The sequence below is a fragment of the Sitophilus oryzae genome, unplaced genomic scaffold (assembly GCF_002938485.1).
Source record: "Sitophilus oryzae breed Bouriz unplaced genomic scaffold, Soryzae_2.0 scaffold_1743_pilon_pilon, whole genome shotgun sequence".
Lineage (NCBI taxonomy): Eukaryota > Metazoa > Arthropoda > Insecta > Coleoptera > Curculionidae > Sitophilus > Sitophilus oryzae.
In genome coordinates, this window is record NW_022146439.1 from 1,346,155 (window position 1) to 1,367,199 (window position 21,045).

Genomic DNA, 21,045 nt, shown 5'->3' on the forward strand with positions numbered 1-21,045 from the left:
GACACTGGGTCATGAATCTAGGACCGTCTATTGGTCGAATCAAAAACTGTAAATAGACAAGATTGTTGAATTCCTTAAATAATACATAACACGTCCTTTGGCCAAATTTCACTGCCTCAATTACGTCACTGTAGTTCAGACACACTTCTACTCGTTGGCATACGTGAATAATATTCAATTTCTATTTCACTTCCTCTCATATCAGCAAGGACTGCAGTTTCTATGGACAAATTTGGCCGATTAAACAGTCCTGAATTGTTTACAGTTTTTATACAGATTTTTTTAACCGGTCTAATTTGTCCATAAAATCGTTAGTTTCGCGACATGAATTTTGACGTAATTGCAATATTTGTTGGCATGAGAGGAAATGAAATGGGAAATAAATATATTGACGTATACAAACGAGTGGAAGACTCCATTCGTTTTACCACCATGTTTTAAAATTTGGTGAACGTACGTCTTTTTCTTAGTCTTATTAGATAGTTTACTATTATTACATTTTATATATTACATATTAGATAGTTTACGATTATTACAATCAAAAATTTTCTTGTGGCAACCCTGCAGAGTTCCCATAAATAAAAGGAATACGACAGAGAGACGAGATATCCTCAAAGCTGTTTACAGCAATATTAGAAGAATCTTTTGTCAACTGGAGTGGGCCAACAAAGGAATAAAAATAGATGGAGAATATCTTAATCACTTAAGATTCGCTGATGACATAATCTTAATTGCCAATAATTGTCCTGAAGAACTTACAGTTGTAAAAAAAACTAAATACAGTCAGCAATAAAGTGGGTCACAAAATGAACTTAGCAAAAACTAAATGTAATGTACAACGAACTAGTGAAAAGAAAATATATAACTAATAAATAACACAAATCAACAATCATCAAGAATAAAAAATCAATAGAAGAATTAAGTTAGCATGGAGTACTTATAAAAGAAACTTAATCATATTCAAATCTAGAATGCCACTCTATCTAACGAAGAAAACATTCGACCAATGTGTACTACCAGTCTTCTATGCATGCGAAACCTGGACACTTAAAACGGACATCATAAGGAAACAGGCAGGTCGCTCAACGCTCAATGAAACGAAATATGCTGGGAATAACCAGAAGAGACCGTAAAAGAATAGAGTGGATACGACAAAAGACCCAGGTAATAGATGTCATCCACAGAGTCAAATCCCTCAAAGGGCAATGAGCAGGACACCTGACAAGAAGAACGGATAACAGATTGACCACAAAATTTACAGCATGGTACCCACGAGGTATTAAGAAACCTAGAAGAATAACGAACCTGAGATGGGACCACGATATTAGGAAATTAACAGGGATAACTTGGGCCCGCATAGCAAACAATAGACAACAATGGACCCATTACAAAGAGAGTATGTGAAGGAGGCTACAACATAATTGGAAATGGTTGAATAAGCTGAAAATGATGAGGATGATGAATAATTACCAAAGTAACGTAGATGAAAGAAAAAAGCTAGATATAAACGATCGAAGCAAAATCGAAAAATGCGATGGAATACTATTAAGCATTTACTACTATTAAGTGTGTATTATTTACTTTTTGAACTTTATAACATTTAGTATTGATTATTTCCCTCATCGTGAAATGGCCAATCAGCTAATCTAATTTTTCGAATAAATTTTGTTTAGATAAGTGATTAAATCCCAAGACCAGTTTAACCGCGATTATTTTTTCGACTTCCTTTTGGGTTTTCTTTTTGTCGTTTATCACCAATTCTGAGAGACTTTGGCAACAGTTCATTTAAAAACATTGATTTACAACTCATATGTATGACTTAATAACGATTTTAATCGGTGAAAACCCCTTATTCGATATTATTGTGAACAAATAAGTGGAGAAAAATACGTCAGAATTTGATATGTTGACATGCGAAACGGTCCTCGATGCATTTTTGGGATGCGTAGCCAATGTAGCAGAAGCACAAACATTGCTTACAAGACGTTATTTTGAAACGTCTTTAAATCATATCTTTAAATTTTATTTACCGCTGCTGTAGTGAAAATGAATTCACGGTTTAGTAATTAGTAATTAATAAAAATTATAGTTAATAAAATTCTTATACTTATTTGCTTCACCCTAAGTCAGTCGCTTCGTTCTAAGTCATTCAGGAAATAATCTAGACGTATATCACTCAACCTATAAATTTAATTGATTAAACTATCCAAATAATTTTTTGCATGATTTTGCTTTTTAAGGCTATAAGGCTATGGTGGAATTTTATTACATATTTTACATACTTTTCGCGTAAATTAAAAAAATTCCCTGTAGGGAAATATTGAGCTTCTATAATGTAACAAATATATGACCATTCAATTTTTTAGTAGCCACTAAATAATATTGAAAATAACGTATCTCTAGACTTCTTCTTCTTAAAGTGCCTTCTCCATTCAGTGAAGATCGGCAACAACCATGGCAAATTCCTCTCTATTTTTCGCTCTTCTCAGCAAAGTATGTGAGTCCAGGCCTGTCCAATCTCTGATGTTCTTCAGCCAGGAGCATTGCCGTCGTCCGGGTCCGCGCTTTCCCTCAATTTTACCCTCGATGATGAGCTGAAGGAATTCATACTTGCTATGTCTCATGATATGGCCCAAATAGGCTGCTTTCCTCTTTTTTATTATGTCGAGGAGTTCTCGGTCCTTGTTCATTTGGTTTAGAACTCGTTCATTCGAGACACGGTCAGTCCATGGTATTCTCAGCATTCTGCGATATACCCACATCTCAAATGCTTCCAACTTATTCATTGCGCTTACTTTGAGTGTCCACGACTCAACCCCGTAGAGAAGTGTGGAAAGTACGTAGCACTTGACGAAGTTGTCTTTTATATGGATGTTGAGACGTTTATCGCACAGTAGGTTCCGCAATTTTAGGAAGTTTGATCTAGCCATCTCAATTCGAGCTCTGATCTCAATGTCTGGGTTTAGGTCTTCACTAATCCAACTGCCCAAATATCTAAACTTTGAGACTCTTGCTATTGGTGTCCCACCTACGACTACCTCCGTTGCCTGTCTTGCATCTCTATTTATCACCATGACTTTTGTTTTGTTTGTATTTATCCTGAGACCCATTGAGTCGCCCACCGAGGACAGTCTATCAAGAAGTCTTTGCAGGCCCTCAGTGGTGTCTGCAATAACGACGGTATCATCAGCATATCTCATGTTGTTAATCAGCCTGCCATTCACTTTTATGCCGTCTTCTGATCCCTCAAGCGCATTTCGAAATATTAGTTCGGAGTACATATTGAAGAGCATAGGGCTCAATACGCATCCTTGCCTAACTCCACGCTTGATAGGTATTGCTGTTGTTTCAGTGTCCTGTAGTTTTACTGTCGCTACTTGTTGTTCGTATAGCTTTTGGATAATTTTCAGGTCTTGGGTATCCAGGCCTCTTCTTTCAAGGATGCTCAGCAATTCCCTGTGGTTGACGCAGTCGAATGCCTTCGTGTAGTCTATGAAGCATAGGTGTACCTCCTTTCGTTGATCTCTGCACTTCTGCAAAAGCACCGATAGCGCAAACAGGGCTTCTCTCGTCCCCAGTCCCTCGCGAAATCCCATTTGCTGTTCACTTATGTCTAGCTCACATTTTCTTCGGATTCGATTATGCAGAACCTTTAAAAACAGCTTTAGGACTTGACTCATCAGACTTATTAAACGAAACTCATCACATCTTTTTGCACCAGTTTTTTTAGGAATAGGTATAAATGTCGACCTTAGCCAGTCCTGCGGTATGTTTCCGGTATTGTATACAGAATTGAAGAGGTTTACCAATAACTTTAAATTGTCTCCGTTTGTTAGTATCTCTAGACTATCGACATCATAAGGACACTGCAGGTCGCACAACGCTCAATGCAATGAAATATGCTGGGAATAAGACCGTAAAGAATAGAGACCGTAAAGAAGAGACCGTAAAAGAATAGAGTGGATATGAAAAAGATCCAAGTAATAGATGTCATCCACAGATGTCATCCCTCAAATGGCAATAGGCTGGTCACCTGGCAAGAAGAACGGAGAACAGATGGACCACAAAAACTACAGCATGGTAACCATGAAAAATTAAGAGATCTACAAGAAGACCGGACTAGAGATGGGACCTGTGTCTCTCTTTACGTGTATCCCCCTTTACAGTTTCATACTGACTACTAATTATTAATCTTTCTTAAGTAATTTTTTTAATAATTTATATAGAGATTTGAACATATTCTAGTCGTATATTATTGAATTTTGCAATTATAGAATGAAAATATTGACAAGTAAGGTTGAAATAACTTAGGGATTATATTATTCCCCCGTCTGACACTGCTCCTTGGCAAAGTACCAATCGAATGATATTTAAACACTTAGATTGACTGACCCACTCTTTATATAGATCAATTGCATTGAAATTTTCTTTCTTATTGGTTGCAAAAAATTTCTTTCAGCTTTTGCCACCCAGGTAAACAACATATTTGTTTATTTATAGATTATGTTTATCGCGGATCATATTAATTATAGCAAATTTATTTTTATTCCAGAGTTGTTTTAAATCTCGCAGTAATTAAAGGATATTACTTACGAAACCTTCTTAAAATATCGTCAAGTATTTTTGTCCTCACTAACTCATAAAATGAGCATCGTGTTGTTTTTACGTTTTTTATTTTTTTAGGTGGCTACAATGAGTAATGGCATCACAAGATAGATCGACAACTGTAAGTTTTTTAAAATTTTCAGAATTTTTTTTTGAAATCTTTATTTTTGTGTGTGCTGTAGTTTTGAACATCACACTATCCCTACAATGTTTTTTTTCACAAAATTAAAAATACTTGTCTTGTTATAGAATCACACCGAAACACATCGAAATTCGTACATGAATATTCGAAAGAAATTTAAAGAATTCGAACGACTGTTACACCGACTCCGATCCAGTACCGATGTTTTTTACATTGAGACACCCTGTACGTAGGAATTGGTCAAAAAACTTTAACTTGCTTTGCTTCGCCTAGCTTATTTGTGTCAGATTTGCTTATTTTTATTGGCTTATAATTATGTTGACAAATATGCACTAAAATATATCTATAATAAAGCAAAACCTCACAATGCTTCTAATACTATGTAGCAATCATTTACAATTAAAAACAAAATACAGTGGCAACTAATAAGTTTCACCAAGCAGGCTTCCAGTTTTATTAGCCGTTCAAATTTTAATACAATACAATTTACTACAATTTTTTTTTCTATATCACACATCATACCTATTTTACATTTCTACGTAAATTCGGACTATTTTTTCAGAAGTCTAATTTTTTTAAAATTTAATAACGACTTTTATATACCGGGTGAAGCTTAAATAAGTGTAAATATTTTTAGGGGTAGTATATTTCGACCCCAGAAACACGATTATGAGTTTTTTTTGCGAACAAAAAATTTTGAAAATTTGGAATTTTTGGAAAAAAATGGATTTTTTTTAGTTTTTATTAAAAAACATAATTTCCTGATAATATAATAGGTAGGTAATAGATTAATTTTACAAGAAAGAAAATCCAGAAAAGGTCCAGGGATTCTCAAAATTTAAGCAAAAAATCGTTTTTCTTTTATTTTCACAGTAAAATAACTCTGTTATTTTGGACTTACAAATAACTTTTGTTGCACATCATAATACGACAACCAGCAAACTCCATAAGACGACGCATGGTGTCATTGATGACGTGCAACGAAAGTTGTTCCAATTTCCCTATATTGTATCGAGATCTACCAGCCCTGGAAATATTTGCACTTATTTAAGACTCACCCTGTATATTTCCATTTATTTAATGTACAATTATTTATATTTTTACTGATATGTTGATAAAATCTGTAAATAAATTTAACTATTTATACTACTAACATATTTATAGAGTGCTAAAGTTGTGAAGTTTTATAATTAAGTAAGGTCTTTAACAATGATTGAAGCATAATTCTTAGAGAAATTTCAAATTACTTAGAGTTTAACTGTCGATATTTAATGTTAGCTTGTTCATAATTTTTTTGGTCTATAGCTTTATGAAAAATTAATTATTTATTTAATTATATATTGGTATTGTAAAATACTGTATTTTGTGTATTATTTTGTTACTTATTAATTTTATATCAGTAAATTTTAATTAAGCATCTAGCTAAAATTTTTTCATGTGATCATAAAAAATAGTAACGTTTTAAAACTTTCAAAAATTAAAATCTAAAATTAAATCAAGTTATTGAAATTAATGTTAAAACATAGATTTAGTCAATTATCAGCTTTTAAACATTAAGCACATATTATATTTACATTACATTTATTAAAATCGAAACATATTATTATAAAGTAGCATTAAGCTGCCCTCACACCAGCACAATGCACATGTACATTGTTCATTGCATAAAAAATAAGCGACTACAACTCAGTGAGTCAACAAAGTGGTCGATACATAATCAATCAAAATTAAAAAGACATATACTATGAGAGGATAAAATATAATTTGCAATATTAATGATATACTTTTTTTAGTCAACTAGTGATTAAATGTTTTATGAACATCTTCTAAAATTATAATTATGTACCTTACTATTTACCAATTATGCCCCACTAGCAAAACCGGTGATTGAAACTATGCTCGTTACTCGTTGCCGTTGTACTTGTTAGTTGAACTCATCTAAAAGGTTTTTTTTAACTGGAATAATAAATTATAATACAAGTTAGACCTTCTGAAGATATCAAAATATTTACTTCTTATTTTTAGAATTTTCACAAATTATACTTCCTAACACTTTTAAAATAACTAAATAATAAAATTTTCGTACTCTCGCTATTTAAACCCGTGCATTTTAAATTTTAAATACGCGTTGTTTACGATATTCTCCGATGGTGAGCAGCACCGGAGAATGCACCAAGCCTATAGTAATACACATTGCATGACAAGCATGTATGCTGAATTCCTTTATAAATAATTATATTTTCCTATTTTTTAGACTCCCGGAGAAATTTTAATCGCATGGCAAGAATACAGAGCAAGCGGTAGCGACGAACTAGACTTAAAAGAGGGCGATGCGGTCGAGCTTCTGGATATTAATGATCCAGCTTCATCCGCAAAGTAAGTTAATTTATATTGTTTTTCTGTAGCTGATTATAATATAAATTTAACTGATACCAAAATTTACTGATTATTAAGCAAATTCACAGAAATGACGAAAAATTAACAAAACATAACAAGCTCAATAAACATATTTTAATAATCAGTAAAACTAAATATAAGATGAAACGGTCGGAAAAGAGCTAAATGGAAGCTTCAGTCTCAAGTTATATATTATAAAAATATATTGTATAAAACGAATTCGTTACCGATTTTTATACAAACCTGATTGTGTTTGCCTACTCTAGGTGCCGCATGATAGAAAAAAAAAACTGCGTCAGGGATGGCTATGAAATGAAAATCGCTGTCATGTAATATTATATAGGGAATGTAAACGATGTTCATTTTCAAGCCAACTGCACGCCTTTTTTTGTTATCATTTGGTATAATACGGTCAGGAACATGCAATGTAATTTATTTTGATGTATGTTTAAGGCATTGCTAGTCTGGTTTGGTCTAGTAATCTAGTCTTCTTTTTTTAGTAGGAACATCTAAAATTCAAGTAAAACATCTTACTCATGGACCTCTCATGTATATTATATATGTTACAGTAAAAGTTGAAAATCAGTGATTGTTAACAATTACTAGTAAAAGCTCACATTCACTGATTTGCTAAGCCTACGCCAGTAAAAGTTCAACATCTATTTTTAAAACCAACTTTTACTAGTGAATGTTAGCATTCCCTGGACGATAGCAGCGAGTTTGAAAGATTCAGTTCGCGCGGTTGCCACACGTTGTAAAATATGAAGATAAGTTGAATAATAGTCAATATAGGGTCGTTATTTTCTATAATTTCCAATAAATATACTAAACAAGTAAATGTGGATCAGCTTGAATATTGGGGTGATCCAATATTTTTAAAAAAAATATTTGTTCTAACTTCCACCAACATTATTCCTCTCCACACTCATCCTGTACTACAGAATAACTTTTACTGGCAACCTTTAGTAAATGTTACTTTCACTAGTGAATGTTAGCAGTTACTAGGAAAAGTCAACAAATCTTTTTAAAATATCACATTCACTAGTCCAATGCGTAATTGCTAGCTTTTCCTAGTGAATGTTAACAATCAACGAATTTCCGACTTTCACTGTAACATATACAATAAATTAAAATGTCCGTAAAACTACAATAGAGTCGATAGCTATAGCCGATATTCAATAGAGTCTACTCTATTATTTAAAATATGTAAAATAGCATCTTATTTCCGCTAAATTTATATCTCCAAAAACAGCAGCTTTCAGTACTTTTTCCATTTTTCATAAGTAAAGAGAATGTTGGACAAGAAATCAAGGATAAGCCGGAAATTATCCCTCAAATACTGTATTTATTACGTTGTCGTATTTACCTAACGTTACAGGCACGAGAACTTTCTATTTACATTTTTTAATACGGTATCATGAGCTTGCTGGCACAACAACTAAAACTGTTATTTCGGTCTTTCCGATATTGCGGTTCATCGGGTCTTCCGGTCTTTCGGTCCATCCGGTCCAACTGCTCTTCCGGTCCAGTATCGGTCCCACCGATCTAATTGTTGGAACCGGTATACCGGTTTTAGGATCGGTACTTCGTGGAACCGGATACCGGTACTGGAATCTTACGACCGAACATCCCTATATTGGACTGGGTAGGGGACTATTCCATTTTTACTCCATGCAAAAATAAATTACAACCTTCTTTAGGCCAACTGGCAGTAAGTGCCATTAAAAAATAATGAAGAGTATGGGCCAAGTAAATACGTTTAGGACTTGACCTCGCCAAAATTATTCTCGATCGTCATTCACCAGTCGTCTTTCACATCGTTTTTTTTTCAATCGTATAGTATAAGAATATATAAATAAAGATTTTACATTTTTGTAATAAGATTGTATCACAAAATTCTGAAGTGAATTTTATATATTATTTAAATCTCGATTAAAATTCTTGACAATATACATATATAACGAATGTATTTTAACTTGATTTCAGGCGGATGAAGTTGGATCCTGAATTAGATACAGTTTCTGGCGAACTTCTGGATAGTGCAGCTGCTCGTCACAAGCTTTCTGTGAGACCGCGACGCACTCATGCCAGCTCAAGACATTCCCCTACTAGGTTAAATGTTAATGCTAGGTATATAACATATAGTCAATTAATTACGCCAATTCAAGATATATTTCTATACAGGGTGAGTCTTAAATAAGTGCCAAATAATTTAGGGGTAGTATACGTCTATACGTCTTATGCGTCTCAAAAGTGGCTCATCCCTATAACTTTTTTATTTTTTCAGATAAAAAAACGAGATTTTGTATGTTAGTATAAGACATAAATTGGGATTGATTTGAGGTATTCAATTGGTTTTGGTCACACTCCTGTTTCACCGGAAATGACTACAACTTTTAATTTTTAAATGGTACCCCCGGTATATTTTTACTTTATTCGATAGAAAATGATATTCTGAATAGAATGACGTATCATATGTCAACTTTTGAAATTCTCGCTTAATAAAAAATTGTATTTTAAATTTCAATCTAAAGTGCCATGGCTATGTTAAAAACACTAATTCTTAATCAAGGAGCCTGGTTAAAAATGCCCAAATCGTACTTTTAATCATATCTCAATTTTTTCAAACGGAACGAGGGTGGCTCATTAGCATATTTGGAAAAAGCATTTTTAAGTTATAATTTCAAATGAACCATATGCGAAAATGTGAAAAGTTGACATATGTCATACTATTCAGAGTGTTATTTTCTATCGAATAAAGTAAAAAAATATTTTGGGCGCAATTTAAAAATCAAAAGTTGTAGTCATTTCCGGTGAAACAGGACGTGGCCAAAAACAATTGAATACGTCAATCAGTCCTAATTTTTATGTCATATACTAACACACCAAATCTCGTTTTTTTAACTAAAAAAATAAAAAAAGTTATATGGGTAAGCCACTTTTGAGGTGCACCCGGTATATCGACCCCTGAATCGTGATTCGATGATGAGGTTTTTATCGCGAAAAAATTGAAAATTTGGAATTTTTTGAAAAAAAATTTCGAAATTTTTTTAGTTTTTAGTTAAAAGCCATAATTTCTTGATAATAAGGCAACATAGATAATAGATTAAATTTACAAGAAAGTGAACCCAAAAAAGATCCAACGGTTCTCAAAATTTAAACAAAAAATAATTTTTTTGTAACTTCAAAATAATATAACTCGGTTATTTTGGACGTACTTGAAGAAATAACGGTAAAGAGAAAATATGTTTCTCCCTTTTGGGAATCTCCCAGTCCTATAAATTTTTGTACTTATTTAAGACTCACCCTGTATATGTTATGCAAGTTTCAAATTTAGTTAAAAAACTAAAATTTTTATTATATTATATTAGGACACCCTGTATATTACAGGGTGTCCTAATATTCCGTGGAAAATCAAAATAAGTTTTTTGGACACAAAATATAGAAGTTCTTTGTTTATCCCGATAGAGGCCATCATATTCCCAATTTTCGCCATCTGGATTATTATCGCCTTCTCAATTATAACGCCTTCATGAGATCAGAAATATATGTTCAGTAGGTCAACGTCAAAAGAATATTTTGTTTTCTCAAAAAAACTATGTGTTTTTTTACGAAAAAAAAAACAGTCGTCTTTGGAGTTGTAAAATGTTCCTGCTATAATATAGTGGAGGTGAGGGAAGTTTTCACCTTTCTCGTATCCAGTGTGAGAATCAAATGTTAAAGACCTTAGCAAAACACAGACACCTCAATACTCATTTTAATCGGAATATCAGTCTGAACTTAAGATATCTCAAAAAATGTATTTATTTTTATAAAATGTCATGCCCTCTGCAGGATAAACGAAGCACTTTTGTATAGTGGTAAATTGTGTTAAACTTTTATTCCAAAAATACGTAGTAGCTTTATATCCACGTGATATGGGGATACCCTGTATTACGACAGTACATTAAAATACTTTTTGAGTTATAATTTGTTTGTATAAAAGTTAATCTGTTATTGATTTTGTTATCAGCTGACTCTGCATAATTTTACAGAACATGATAGTATTATTATAATTAATATTTTAGTTAATGAGAAATTCATTAAAAAAAATTTAATCTCGCTCTGTATAGAGAACAAAATATAATTATATATTTTATATAACACTAAAAGTTACCTTTTTACTCTAGATGGCTAGTCAGACAAGTAAAAGGTGACAAAAAACAGGGATGGGTACCATGTAGATATTTACAAACAGCTGATGACCCAACGTTTGGTACAAAAGGTTTACCTGGAGATGCAGCTTTCAGAAGACAGTAAGTATATTTGATAAGTGTTCTTCGCATGATCTATTCAACAGTAATTGCTTTGAATCATATTCAAACATAACAGTATATACCGGGTGCGTGGGTGGCTCACCCCTATAACTTTTTTTAATTTTTTAGATAAAACAACGAGATTTGGTAAGTTAGTATATGACATAAATTAGGATTGATTGACATATTCAATTGTTTTCGGTCACTTCCGGTTTCACCGGAAGTGACTACAACTTTTAATTTTTAAATGGCATCCTCGGTATTTTTTTACTTTATTCGATAGAAAACAACAATGTGAATAAAATGACATTTGCTTTTCCAAATATGCTAATGAGCCACCCTTGTTTCATTTGAAAAAAATGAGATTTGATTAAAAATACGATTTGGGCATTTTTTAACCGGCCAGGACAAGACACTAAAAACATTAGACGATCAAATCAAATTTTTCCAAAGCTCCTTGATTAAGAATTGGTGTTTTTAACATAGCCATGGCACTTTAGATTGAAATTTAAAATACGATTTTTTATTAAGCGAGAATGTCAAAAGTTGACATATGATATGTCATTCTATTCTGAATGTCATTTTCTATCAAATAAATAAAAAAAATACCGAGGGTGCCATATTGAAATCAAAAGGTGTAGTCATTTTCGGTGAAACAGAAAGTGACCGAAAACAATTGAATACGTCAATCAATCCTAATTTATGTCATATTCTAACATACTAAATCTAGTTGTTTTATCTAAAAAAATAAAAAAGTTGTCGGGGTACTTTTTAGACGCACCCGGTACCACTTTTTAGACGCACCCGGTAGATCCATGTTTGTCGTAAAAAAAATTAATTACAATAACTTACTACGTTAGTAAAATTGTCATTATTATGAACCATTATGAAGTAAACATAGAATTTGTTTAATTATATTATTAAATGGAAAAAATCAAATCACTTAAATAAATAACGACTTTCATTTTTAGAGCCGTTGTTAAAGAACTGGTGGAAACCGAACAAGAATTCGTAAGGGATTTAGATTACGTTGTGCAAAACTATTTAATCCCGTCGGAGTCTGGCAAGACTCCAAAGATCATTAAGGACAACTTCGATGTTCTTTTTGGTAACTTGAAGGAAATCGCCGAATTCCACAGAACGTAAGTAAACCCGTTTATAAACAGACAAACATAACTTGCTACTTTTTATGTAGCCAGCTTTGTTAAACTTATCAGTAACCAACCAATGGTTCTTAGTTCTAGTTATAGTGTCTATATTTACTAATAAGCGAGATCACTATTATTTGCCACCAAAATGGGGAATTTTTTATACCAAACCCAAATAAAGTATTTTTATTATGAATACTGTTAATTACAAAAATTGAGAATGGAACGCAGTATATTAGATGTTAAAGAAATGATAGACCACACCTTGCTTCCTTCTGCATGTAAACATATATAAGGTTAATAATATGTAGGCTCAGAATTTACAGCAGAGTATCTACAAAAGTGTGAATTTTTAAGTCAGTACAAAAATCCATATCTTTATTGCATCAAATTAATCATAAATTTACCTAAAATGCGACAAACTGTAGGTAAACGTTTCGAGACTTTGTAGGTAATAAAGAATTATGATTCCAAAAATAAACGGGCGAAGGAATACCCAACTATGTACTTCCTATTCCAACTGGCAAAGAAGTACGACAAGGAGACGCGATATCCCCAAAGCTGTTTACAGCAACATTAGAAGAAATATTCCGTCATCTGGACCGGACCCAGGATTAAAAATCGATGGAGAATATTATAATCATCTAAGATTCGCTGATAACATAGTTCTAATTGCCAATAGTCCTGAAGAACTACAAGCACAAATTAATGAACTAGCCAGCAATAAAGTGGGCTAAAATGAATTTAGCAAAAACTAAAGTAGTGTACAACGAACTAGTGAAAAAAGAGACTTTCTAATAAATAACACAACACTGGAAATAGTGGAAGAATATGATTAATTCAACCCAAATTTATATTGTATATATATTAAATATAAAAATATATTAAACAACCTTGCAATTAAAATTAACGTGTATAAACACGTTAATTTTAATTGCAAGGTTGTTTAATATATTTTTTCTACAAACGTCAGTAAAAATGTAATTTTTAACGCATGCTGTCGGTGCCTAAAATGTGACACTATGTCATTAGATTGGAAAGTGCACATAAGGACAATGTAAACACTATTTGGCGCTATTCTTGCACCGGTCGCGACCCAAAACTTTTGAAAATTTCGGAGCAGTTCGGCTTTTTTCGGAATTATATCGCCAAATATTGTTTATTCAAATTTATTATTATTTTCGTTTAATTTTATAAATAAAATACAGTGTGTTACATACAAGAAACTTTATTTTATATAAGGACGCATGTATGAAATACCTATGAAACATTGGAAACCGATGTTATGTGTGCGAACACAGTGCAAGCAGGTTTGCCGCTTTCTGGTAGCCAGCGCCAATCTGGGTACCTATTCTTGACATCGTTCGCAACTTTGCGTATACGCATCACATGTATTGTTATAAACAGGGTATCCCAGAAATAAGTGCAAGTATTTTAAAGGGTGGTAGATCTCGATAAAAGAAACATATTTTCTCTTTATCGTTTTTCAAATAAGTCCAAAATAACGGAGTTATTTTACTTTGAAAATTTCCAAAAAATGATTTTTTGCTAAAATTTTGAGAACCTTCTTCATGTGCCTTCTCCTCATCGGAGGTTGGCGACCATCAATTGAATTCCTCCCTGTCTTGAGCCAAACGGATAATTGCACTTGCCTCTCCTATATTAAACCACTGGCGCAAATTCCGCAAGCAGGAAAACCGTTTACGCCCGATGCCTCGTCGTCCTTCAGTCTTTCCCTCAACGATCAGCTGTAGGAAACTATATTTGTTATTTCGAAAAATATGACCAAAATATGCTGCTTTCCGTCGTTTTATTGTAGTCAATAGTTCTTGGTCCTTACATATTCTTTCCAATACTTCGAGATTTGTTTGAGAACCACTGGAGCTTTTCTGGATTTTCTTTCTTATAAATTTAATCTACTACCTATGTTGTCATATTATCAAGTAATTATTTTTTTAAATAAAAACTAAAAAAAATTGAAAAAAAATTCCAAAAATATTTTCAAAAAATTCCGAATTTTCAAAAAAAAATTATTTAGAAAAAAACCTCATAGGCGTGTTTCTGGGGTTGAACTATACTACCAGTTAAGTTAAAATACTTGCACGTATTTCTGGGACACCCTGTATATGGTTACATAGTAGCCCCGCGCCGCGCCGCCTCGCGCTTATGACCTTGAAAAATTAAAGCGTGTTATCAAATCGGCTAGTTCACAGTGAAAGCGGGTAGGAGACGTCAACCAGCGTTCATCGGCGTTCTCGCTTTTACCGGAACGAAAATTTATTTATTTCTGCTTTTGCAGGCGCCGACGGCGCACAGAGGATATTAAGAACTAAAAGTTGGCCAAAATTATGTTGTATGATTTTTTTGCTTTTTTGCTAGTAATATTAATTATTAGAGGAGAGGGTGCTAATATGGAACCTCATTTTGTTTTTCCTACAAAATATTTTTTCCTCTACTCTGAAACCCTTTCCACCTATCAAATAGGGCCATTCTGTGCAAAACCAAGCAATTGGATGAGGATGCTAGAACAAGAAAGTAATTTGTATATTATCGACGATATTTGAGCGACGATGGGTGTTATGACTATTTTCTTTAAGAATCTATTTAAATCAATGTTTTTTTGGCAGTGGCAAATATTGGCAAGATTTTTGTACATATTCCAAAGCTGGAGACTTGCATTGAACGGATACTAATTTCAATGCGGAATATTGCCGAATAGTCTTACACCTTATAAAAATGCCTCTGATTTTTTAAATATAAAACATTATAAAGAAATAGAATAGAAGGAAACGTTTCAAAAAAAAATATGGCATAAAACAGGACTTGCCAGCTGGCTCTGTATCCATCATGACAGTTATTATAAACAATTTGCAAAAAAGCACTACAAACAATTCCACTATTTTATAATCTTAGAAATATTCAGAATACACTCAAGATAATTCATACTTATAATTGAAATATATTATTTATTTGATAGTCAACTTACGACTTAAAAAAAAAGCTAATAAACGTGCTTACATTTAGTATTTATAGATTTGTATTCAGTTAAGATAAAAATGAAAATAAGAAAAATATCACTTTTGGCCAGGTTTATAGACCAAATACCCCTATATGTGCGGCCCCGGCGGCGTTTCAATATGGTTAGGTTAGGTTAGGTTAGTTAATCAGGTAAATTTCCTCTTAATTAGCTACTTCCGAACCCTGCTCGCATCTCCGAAAAAGCCATATAACAATACACGTGATGCATATACGCAAAGTTACGCATCACGTGTATTGTTATATGGCTTTTTCGGAGATGCGAGATGTGAGCGATATTTGAAGATGCGAGTGGTCAAGAATAGGTCCCCAGAGACGGCGCTGGCTGCCGGAAAGCAGAAACCTGCCTCCACTATGTTCGTACCCTATGCCACGATCCATGATGGTTATTGCAATTCACAGTTCACAGCATAGCTTTTTAAGTTTTTAATGCCACTTTTTCACAATTATCACCGGTTGGAGTAAATAAAACTTGAATTAAACTCACAAGATAGCAATAATTACTTTGAAAATGGACGCTATAAACACTTTTCGGAATTTCTTTAATGGGAGCGGTTTAGATTTTTAAAGATCATTATGATTTTTGAAGATTCTGACTTTGACAAGAGAAAATTATTTCTGTTTTTGTTTGCCGTTGTTCTTAGCGACCGCTATAGCAGCGCCAGATCGCGTATAACGGTCGCGACCCAAATTAATTTCGCGACCTAAAATTTTTACGGGCTTTCCAATCTAAACTTGTTGCATTTATCTATGCATTATGTCACTTATGGTAAAAGTCATTTACTTTTAGCACTGGTGCTAAAAGTAAGTCACGTGATTTACTTTTAATACTGAAGCGATAATTATTACCCCAGCAACCATAAACTTCATAATTATTTTGATTTCAGAATGACATATTATGAATTATTCATTAACGCAAAAAATATACCTAGCTAGAAAAAGAATGGCCTCTGCCATACTGAAAAATAGTCCTACAGAAGTGGCGCCATCTATTGAGTAGGGCTTGTTTTAAATAGATCGAAGCGCGGGCTTTTTAAATGAGCGTATTTATTGAATTTTGCTCTAAAATAATTAAATTTGATTATTAAATCTTATTTTTTACACAAATTTAACAATACTAATAACAAGTATCGTTGTGATGTGTAAAAAATAAGATTTAACAGTATAATTTATACAATTATTAAATAAAATTAAAGCCAAACATGTGTAAATATTATTTATTATTTAAAGTTTTTATTTATAAGTCAAATATTTTAACATCGTTTATTATAATAAAACAAAACCAACGTAATACGCCCAAAGTTTTGTAAATGGAGTAAATATAAATAGGTACTTAAATGATGGCAAAAATAAAAGACTTACATTATATTTTTAGGGCCACAAACAAAAAGAATGGTCTAATAAAACACATATAACAAATTATAGTTTGAAAAACGTTTTGATAATCATTTTTGATAATATTATGATTGGCGCTATGAAAACGACAATATTTTTTGAGAATTTGACAATAGTATGACAATGGCCGTTGGAAACTATGGAAACTACAAATAAAATCTGATTGAACGCCATCTGGCAGTAACTAGTAGCAATTTCTTAACCTAAAAATTAATTGCACTACCAACTAGCGCCCGAGGCTGGAACTGTTTTATTTGAAATTTCCGTGGAAACGGTGGAACCGCTTTTACTATTTCACTTTCCGGCCCCTGCATTAACGTAAAAAGTAATAATATATACGAACATAAACTTGTTTGTAGAAAAAATAGTGTATGATATGTGTGCTAAAAGTGATTTTATGTTGTGCGTCGTGTCCCAAGCTTCCCTTCTCACAAAATAAAATACCACTTTTAGCACTTATATCATAAATAACTATTATTATTAACTAAATCAAAAAAAAATATAATGGTGTACCAACAACCAACTTAAATAATTAATAAAAAATATTCCAAAAATTCTCCAATTCTCTAATCTAGGTAGTCTTAAAAACTGTAAAATAAATAGATAAGGTATACATCCACGCGACCATTTACTATTAATTAAAATAAGTAAATTAATAAATACATTATATCCATTTAATACTCCATATCGTATTTCTTTGCAGAGTACTTATGGACGGTGTGAAGTACTATGCCAACGAACCGACCCTTCTAGGAAAAGCTTTTCTTCGATTGGAACGAGATTTCGATTATCATGTCAACTACTGCAAAGATGAGCATTTGGCCCAAGAATTCTTGGATACTTCAGACGAGGCCTATGATTATTTTATGGTGAGTGAATAACCATTTTTGATAGAAAGATAAATGGGTGTTAGAGAAAAACGTAAATGATGCAGCTGGTGGTTCATCAGGTGATTATTTATTATAAAATAAACATAGTTTAGGTATCTAGATATACACAGCCTTTAATTACTTGGAATTTCCAATCGTGAGGTAATAATGGCGGTTGAAGCGTAAATTATTCTATATAAAACTCGGAACAATATGAAGATTTCATTATTTACAAGATTATCATGTTTATTGTTGAGAATTATCTCAAAAATGTTCTTTTTGTATAATCAGATTTAGTTGGCTCGCTTATAGTCTGTTGTACGTTTTGCGAGCAGCAGTCTAAGCATTATGTTGCTTTCATCGACCTAACAAAAGCTTTCGACTCTGTGAACAGAAATGCACTCTGGGCAATTATGAAAAAGTTCGGTGTACCCAACAAATTTCTTACAGCGTGTAAAAGCCTCCATAATAACAAAAAGTCAAGAGTGTCACATCCTTGAGCGATCCCTTCCTAACAAATACAGGAGATAGGCAGGAATGCGTCTTAGCGCCTCTCCTGTTCAACATATTCATGGCAGCGCTCTTCATTATAGTGGACAGCAAACTGCAGGAAAGAGGATATGGCATTAGATACAGATACGACGGCGGTCTGTTCAACATAAAAAGACTCGTTACTGCAGTTACAATAAATATTGAACACATATAGGGGGGGGGGGGAATACGAGGCCATGGGCCTTAAGCTGAACATCGACAAAACTAAAATCATGTGCACTCCCCCGGAAGATCACAACAATGCTATAAAAAACGGAGAAGAGCTATTGGAATATGTAAAGGAATTCTATTTCCTCGGCAGTTTGAGTTCGGAAAAGGCCAGTATCGACTCTATAATTCAGCACAGGATTAGCAGCGCTTCAAGAGCATTCTAGAAATTAAAAGACAGGGTTTTCTACAATCATGAATCGAGCACAAAAACGAAGCTTGCAGAGATCCGATCAATAATAATCCCCACCATGTTATATGGAAGCGAAACCTGGGTGCCGTATCGCCGACACCTAAACGCATTAAACAAGTTGCAACAGAGACAACTTAGACAACTTTTAAGAATCAAGTGGTCCCACCATGTCTCAAACGTATCGGTCCTTGAAAAAACTAACTGCGCAAGCATTGAAGTCATGATAACAAAATCCCGCTTAAGATGGGCTGGTCGAGTATGCAGAATGCAAGAAAGCCGCATACCAAAACCTCTGCTTTACGGTGAGCTTGTTGACGATAAGAGGAGGCCGGGTGGGCAACTCGAAAGGTACATGGATATTTTCCACGAAAACTTACAAGGGATTAATATGCAGAATGAGTGAGAAGAAGCAGCGCACAATAGAACGCAATGGAGAAGAATTGTAAACTCAGTTAACAGCGACAAGCAAAAAGTAAAGAGGCAACAAAGCAATGAGATTTTTGAATGTCCGGAGTGCGGTAGAGACATAACATCACGTATCGGGCTTTTCGGTCACAGAAAAGCTCATGAAAAAAACGCCTTGCGTGACCATCTTCTGATGCGCATTAAATACTCGTCAGCGAGTAATGGCAGTATGTATGTATGTTTTTGGTTCGTTTTGAATGAATTAATGCTTTACCAAAAATTAAGAACCTATAATAAAAATCGTGTTTTTAAGCAGCTAATTTCTGCAAATTAATAAATATTTTACGTAAAGAAATATATGAAGTAAAATTTAAGGTAACACAGTACAGAAGTACTGCTATTAGTTCAAATAAAAAATACTTAAAAATGTCTATATCTTTGTGGCGGATTCATCTCTCCAAAAAAATCCTTTATGGGTATTTCGCCACTGCACTGCAAGAAAATCTACAGGGCACAGAATACATTTTAATAACGCCAAAATTATAATGAAAGTCCGATAGCCTCTAAAAAAATAAAAGAGGCTTTTTTAAATAAATCTAATAAAAATAAATGTATTGCTCATGCATCTGTAGATGTTAGTAATGTATGGCAATCGCTTCTTTGATTCTAAAGAACATAACATAAATAAACATAACATATGTAAAATTTAAAAATAATCATACAGAAAGTTTGGGGCTTTTTGGTTTTACCTTATTAAGTAATTGTTATCAGGTAGTAATTATTGTTAATTTTGAAGTTTAACCATAGATAAAAGAAAATAATCTTCTATTAAGAAGTTTAACTTGGATATAATGTTATATATATGTCATTTTAACAGAACGTCAACGGTTTCTTGTAGACGTATCTGTTTTAAAAAAGTAGTGTTCTCGAATAGTTGAATTTAAATATTTTAAATAGTTGTTTTCTCTGTATTTTTTTTGCTTCCGACGATGGAAAGAGATAAATTTTCCGAAACGTTAAGCATTTTTTTTCTTAGGCAAATTTGTATAACTGTAAACATAACTTCTGACAAGCAGTGTCCGTTTAGGTTTAACGCAGAAGTGTTTACAAAAAATAACTATTTTATTTTGTAGATTTTCTTGCAGTGCAGTGGCGAAATACCCATAAAGGATTTTTTTAGAGAAAAAAATACTTCTGTGAGCTTTAGATAGTCGGACATTTTCTCTTTGCATACCTCACGCATTATCTTTGCATATATAAAGAATAGGTTGTTTGATATTAACAAGATGCAATAATTTTGTATCTTGTTAATTTCTTACAAGGTTGTAATATACGTATTACACATCACTCTGTCCAAAAATCACACGTGTTTATTTATAGATTCGAAAATACACAAAACTATCTGATTCAATGAACGTTCAAAGTTCGAATCTATGTATATTTGTTATTTTAATAAACTGCAGTTGTCAAACTTAAATTGTAGCAAACAACTGTAAAACTTCATGTCTTCTAATTCTTTATTTTTGTACTTTAATATGACATTTTCGAAAAATTGAAATAGTAAAACTAAATTATAATTGACATAAATTTTAATGGTCGGTAGTAAACTTCCAACTAAAAAGAAAAGTAAGTATATAGATAATTTTGAAATTGATATTTTCTTCTTTTTTATTAAATTCTTTTTTATTAAAAATAATAATTAGTAAAAAAACTTGTTTGCAGCAAAAAGCTGAAAATTTAGTTTCTAAACAAACAATGTTTTATATTTCATCTAACTACAAGTCTTTGATTATTTTTCTTC

The 21,045-nt window shown here is 32.7% G+C and overlaps 1 protein-coding gene across 1 annotated transcript in view; it reads left to right on the forward strand.

The window, feature by feature from the left end:
• Nucleotides 1–21,045, forward strand: part of LOC115881853 (obscurin-like) — a gene marked incomplete at its 3' end in the record, with an annotated part of 111,437 nt that overhangs the window by 16,670 nt on the left and 73,722 nt on the right. Inside the window, 6 exon segments of the mRNA XM_030899551.1 lie at nt 4,684–4,726; nt 7,002–7,123; nt 9,131–9,274; nt 11,314–11,439; nt 12,411–12,581; nt 17,722–17,887. Of these exon segments, the coding sequence (XP_030755411.1) occupies nt 4,700–4,726; nt 7,002–7,123; nt 9,131–9,274; nt 11,314–11,439; nt 12,411–12,581; nt 17,722–17,887 (756 nt within the window).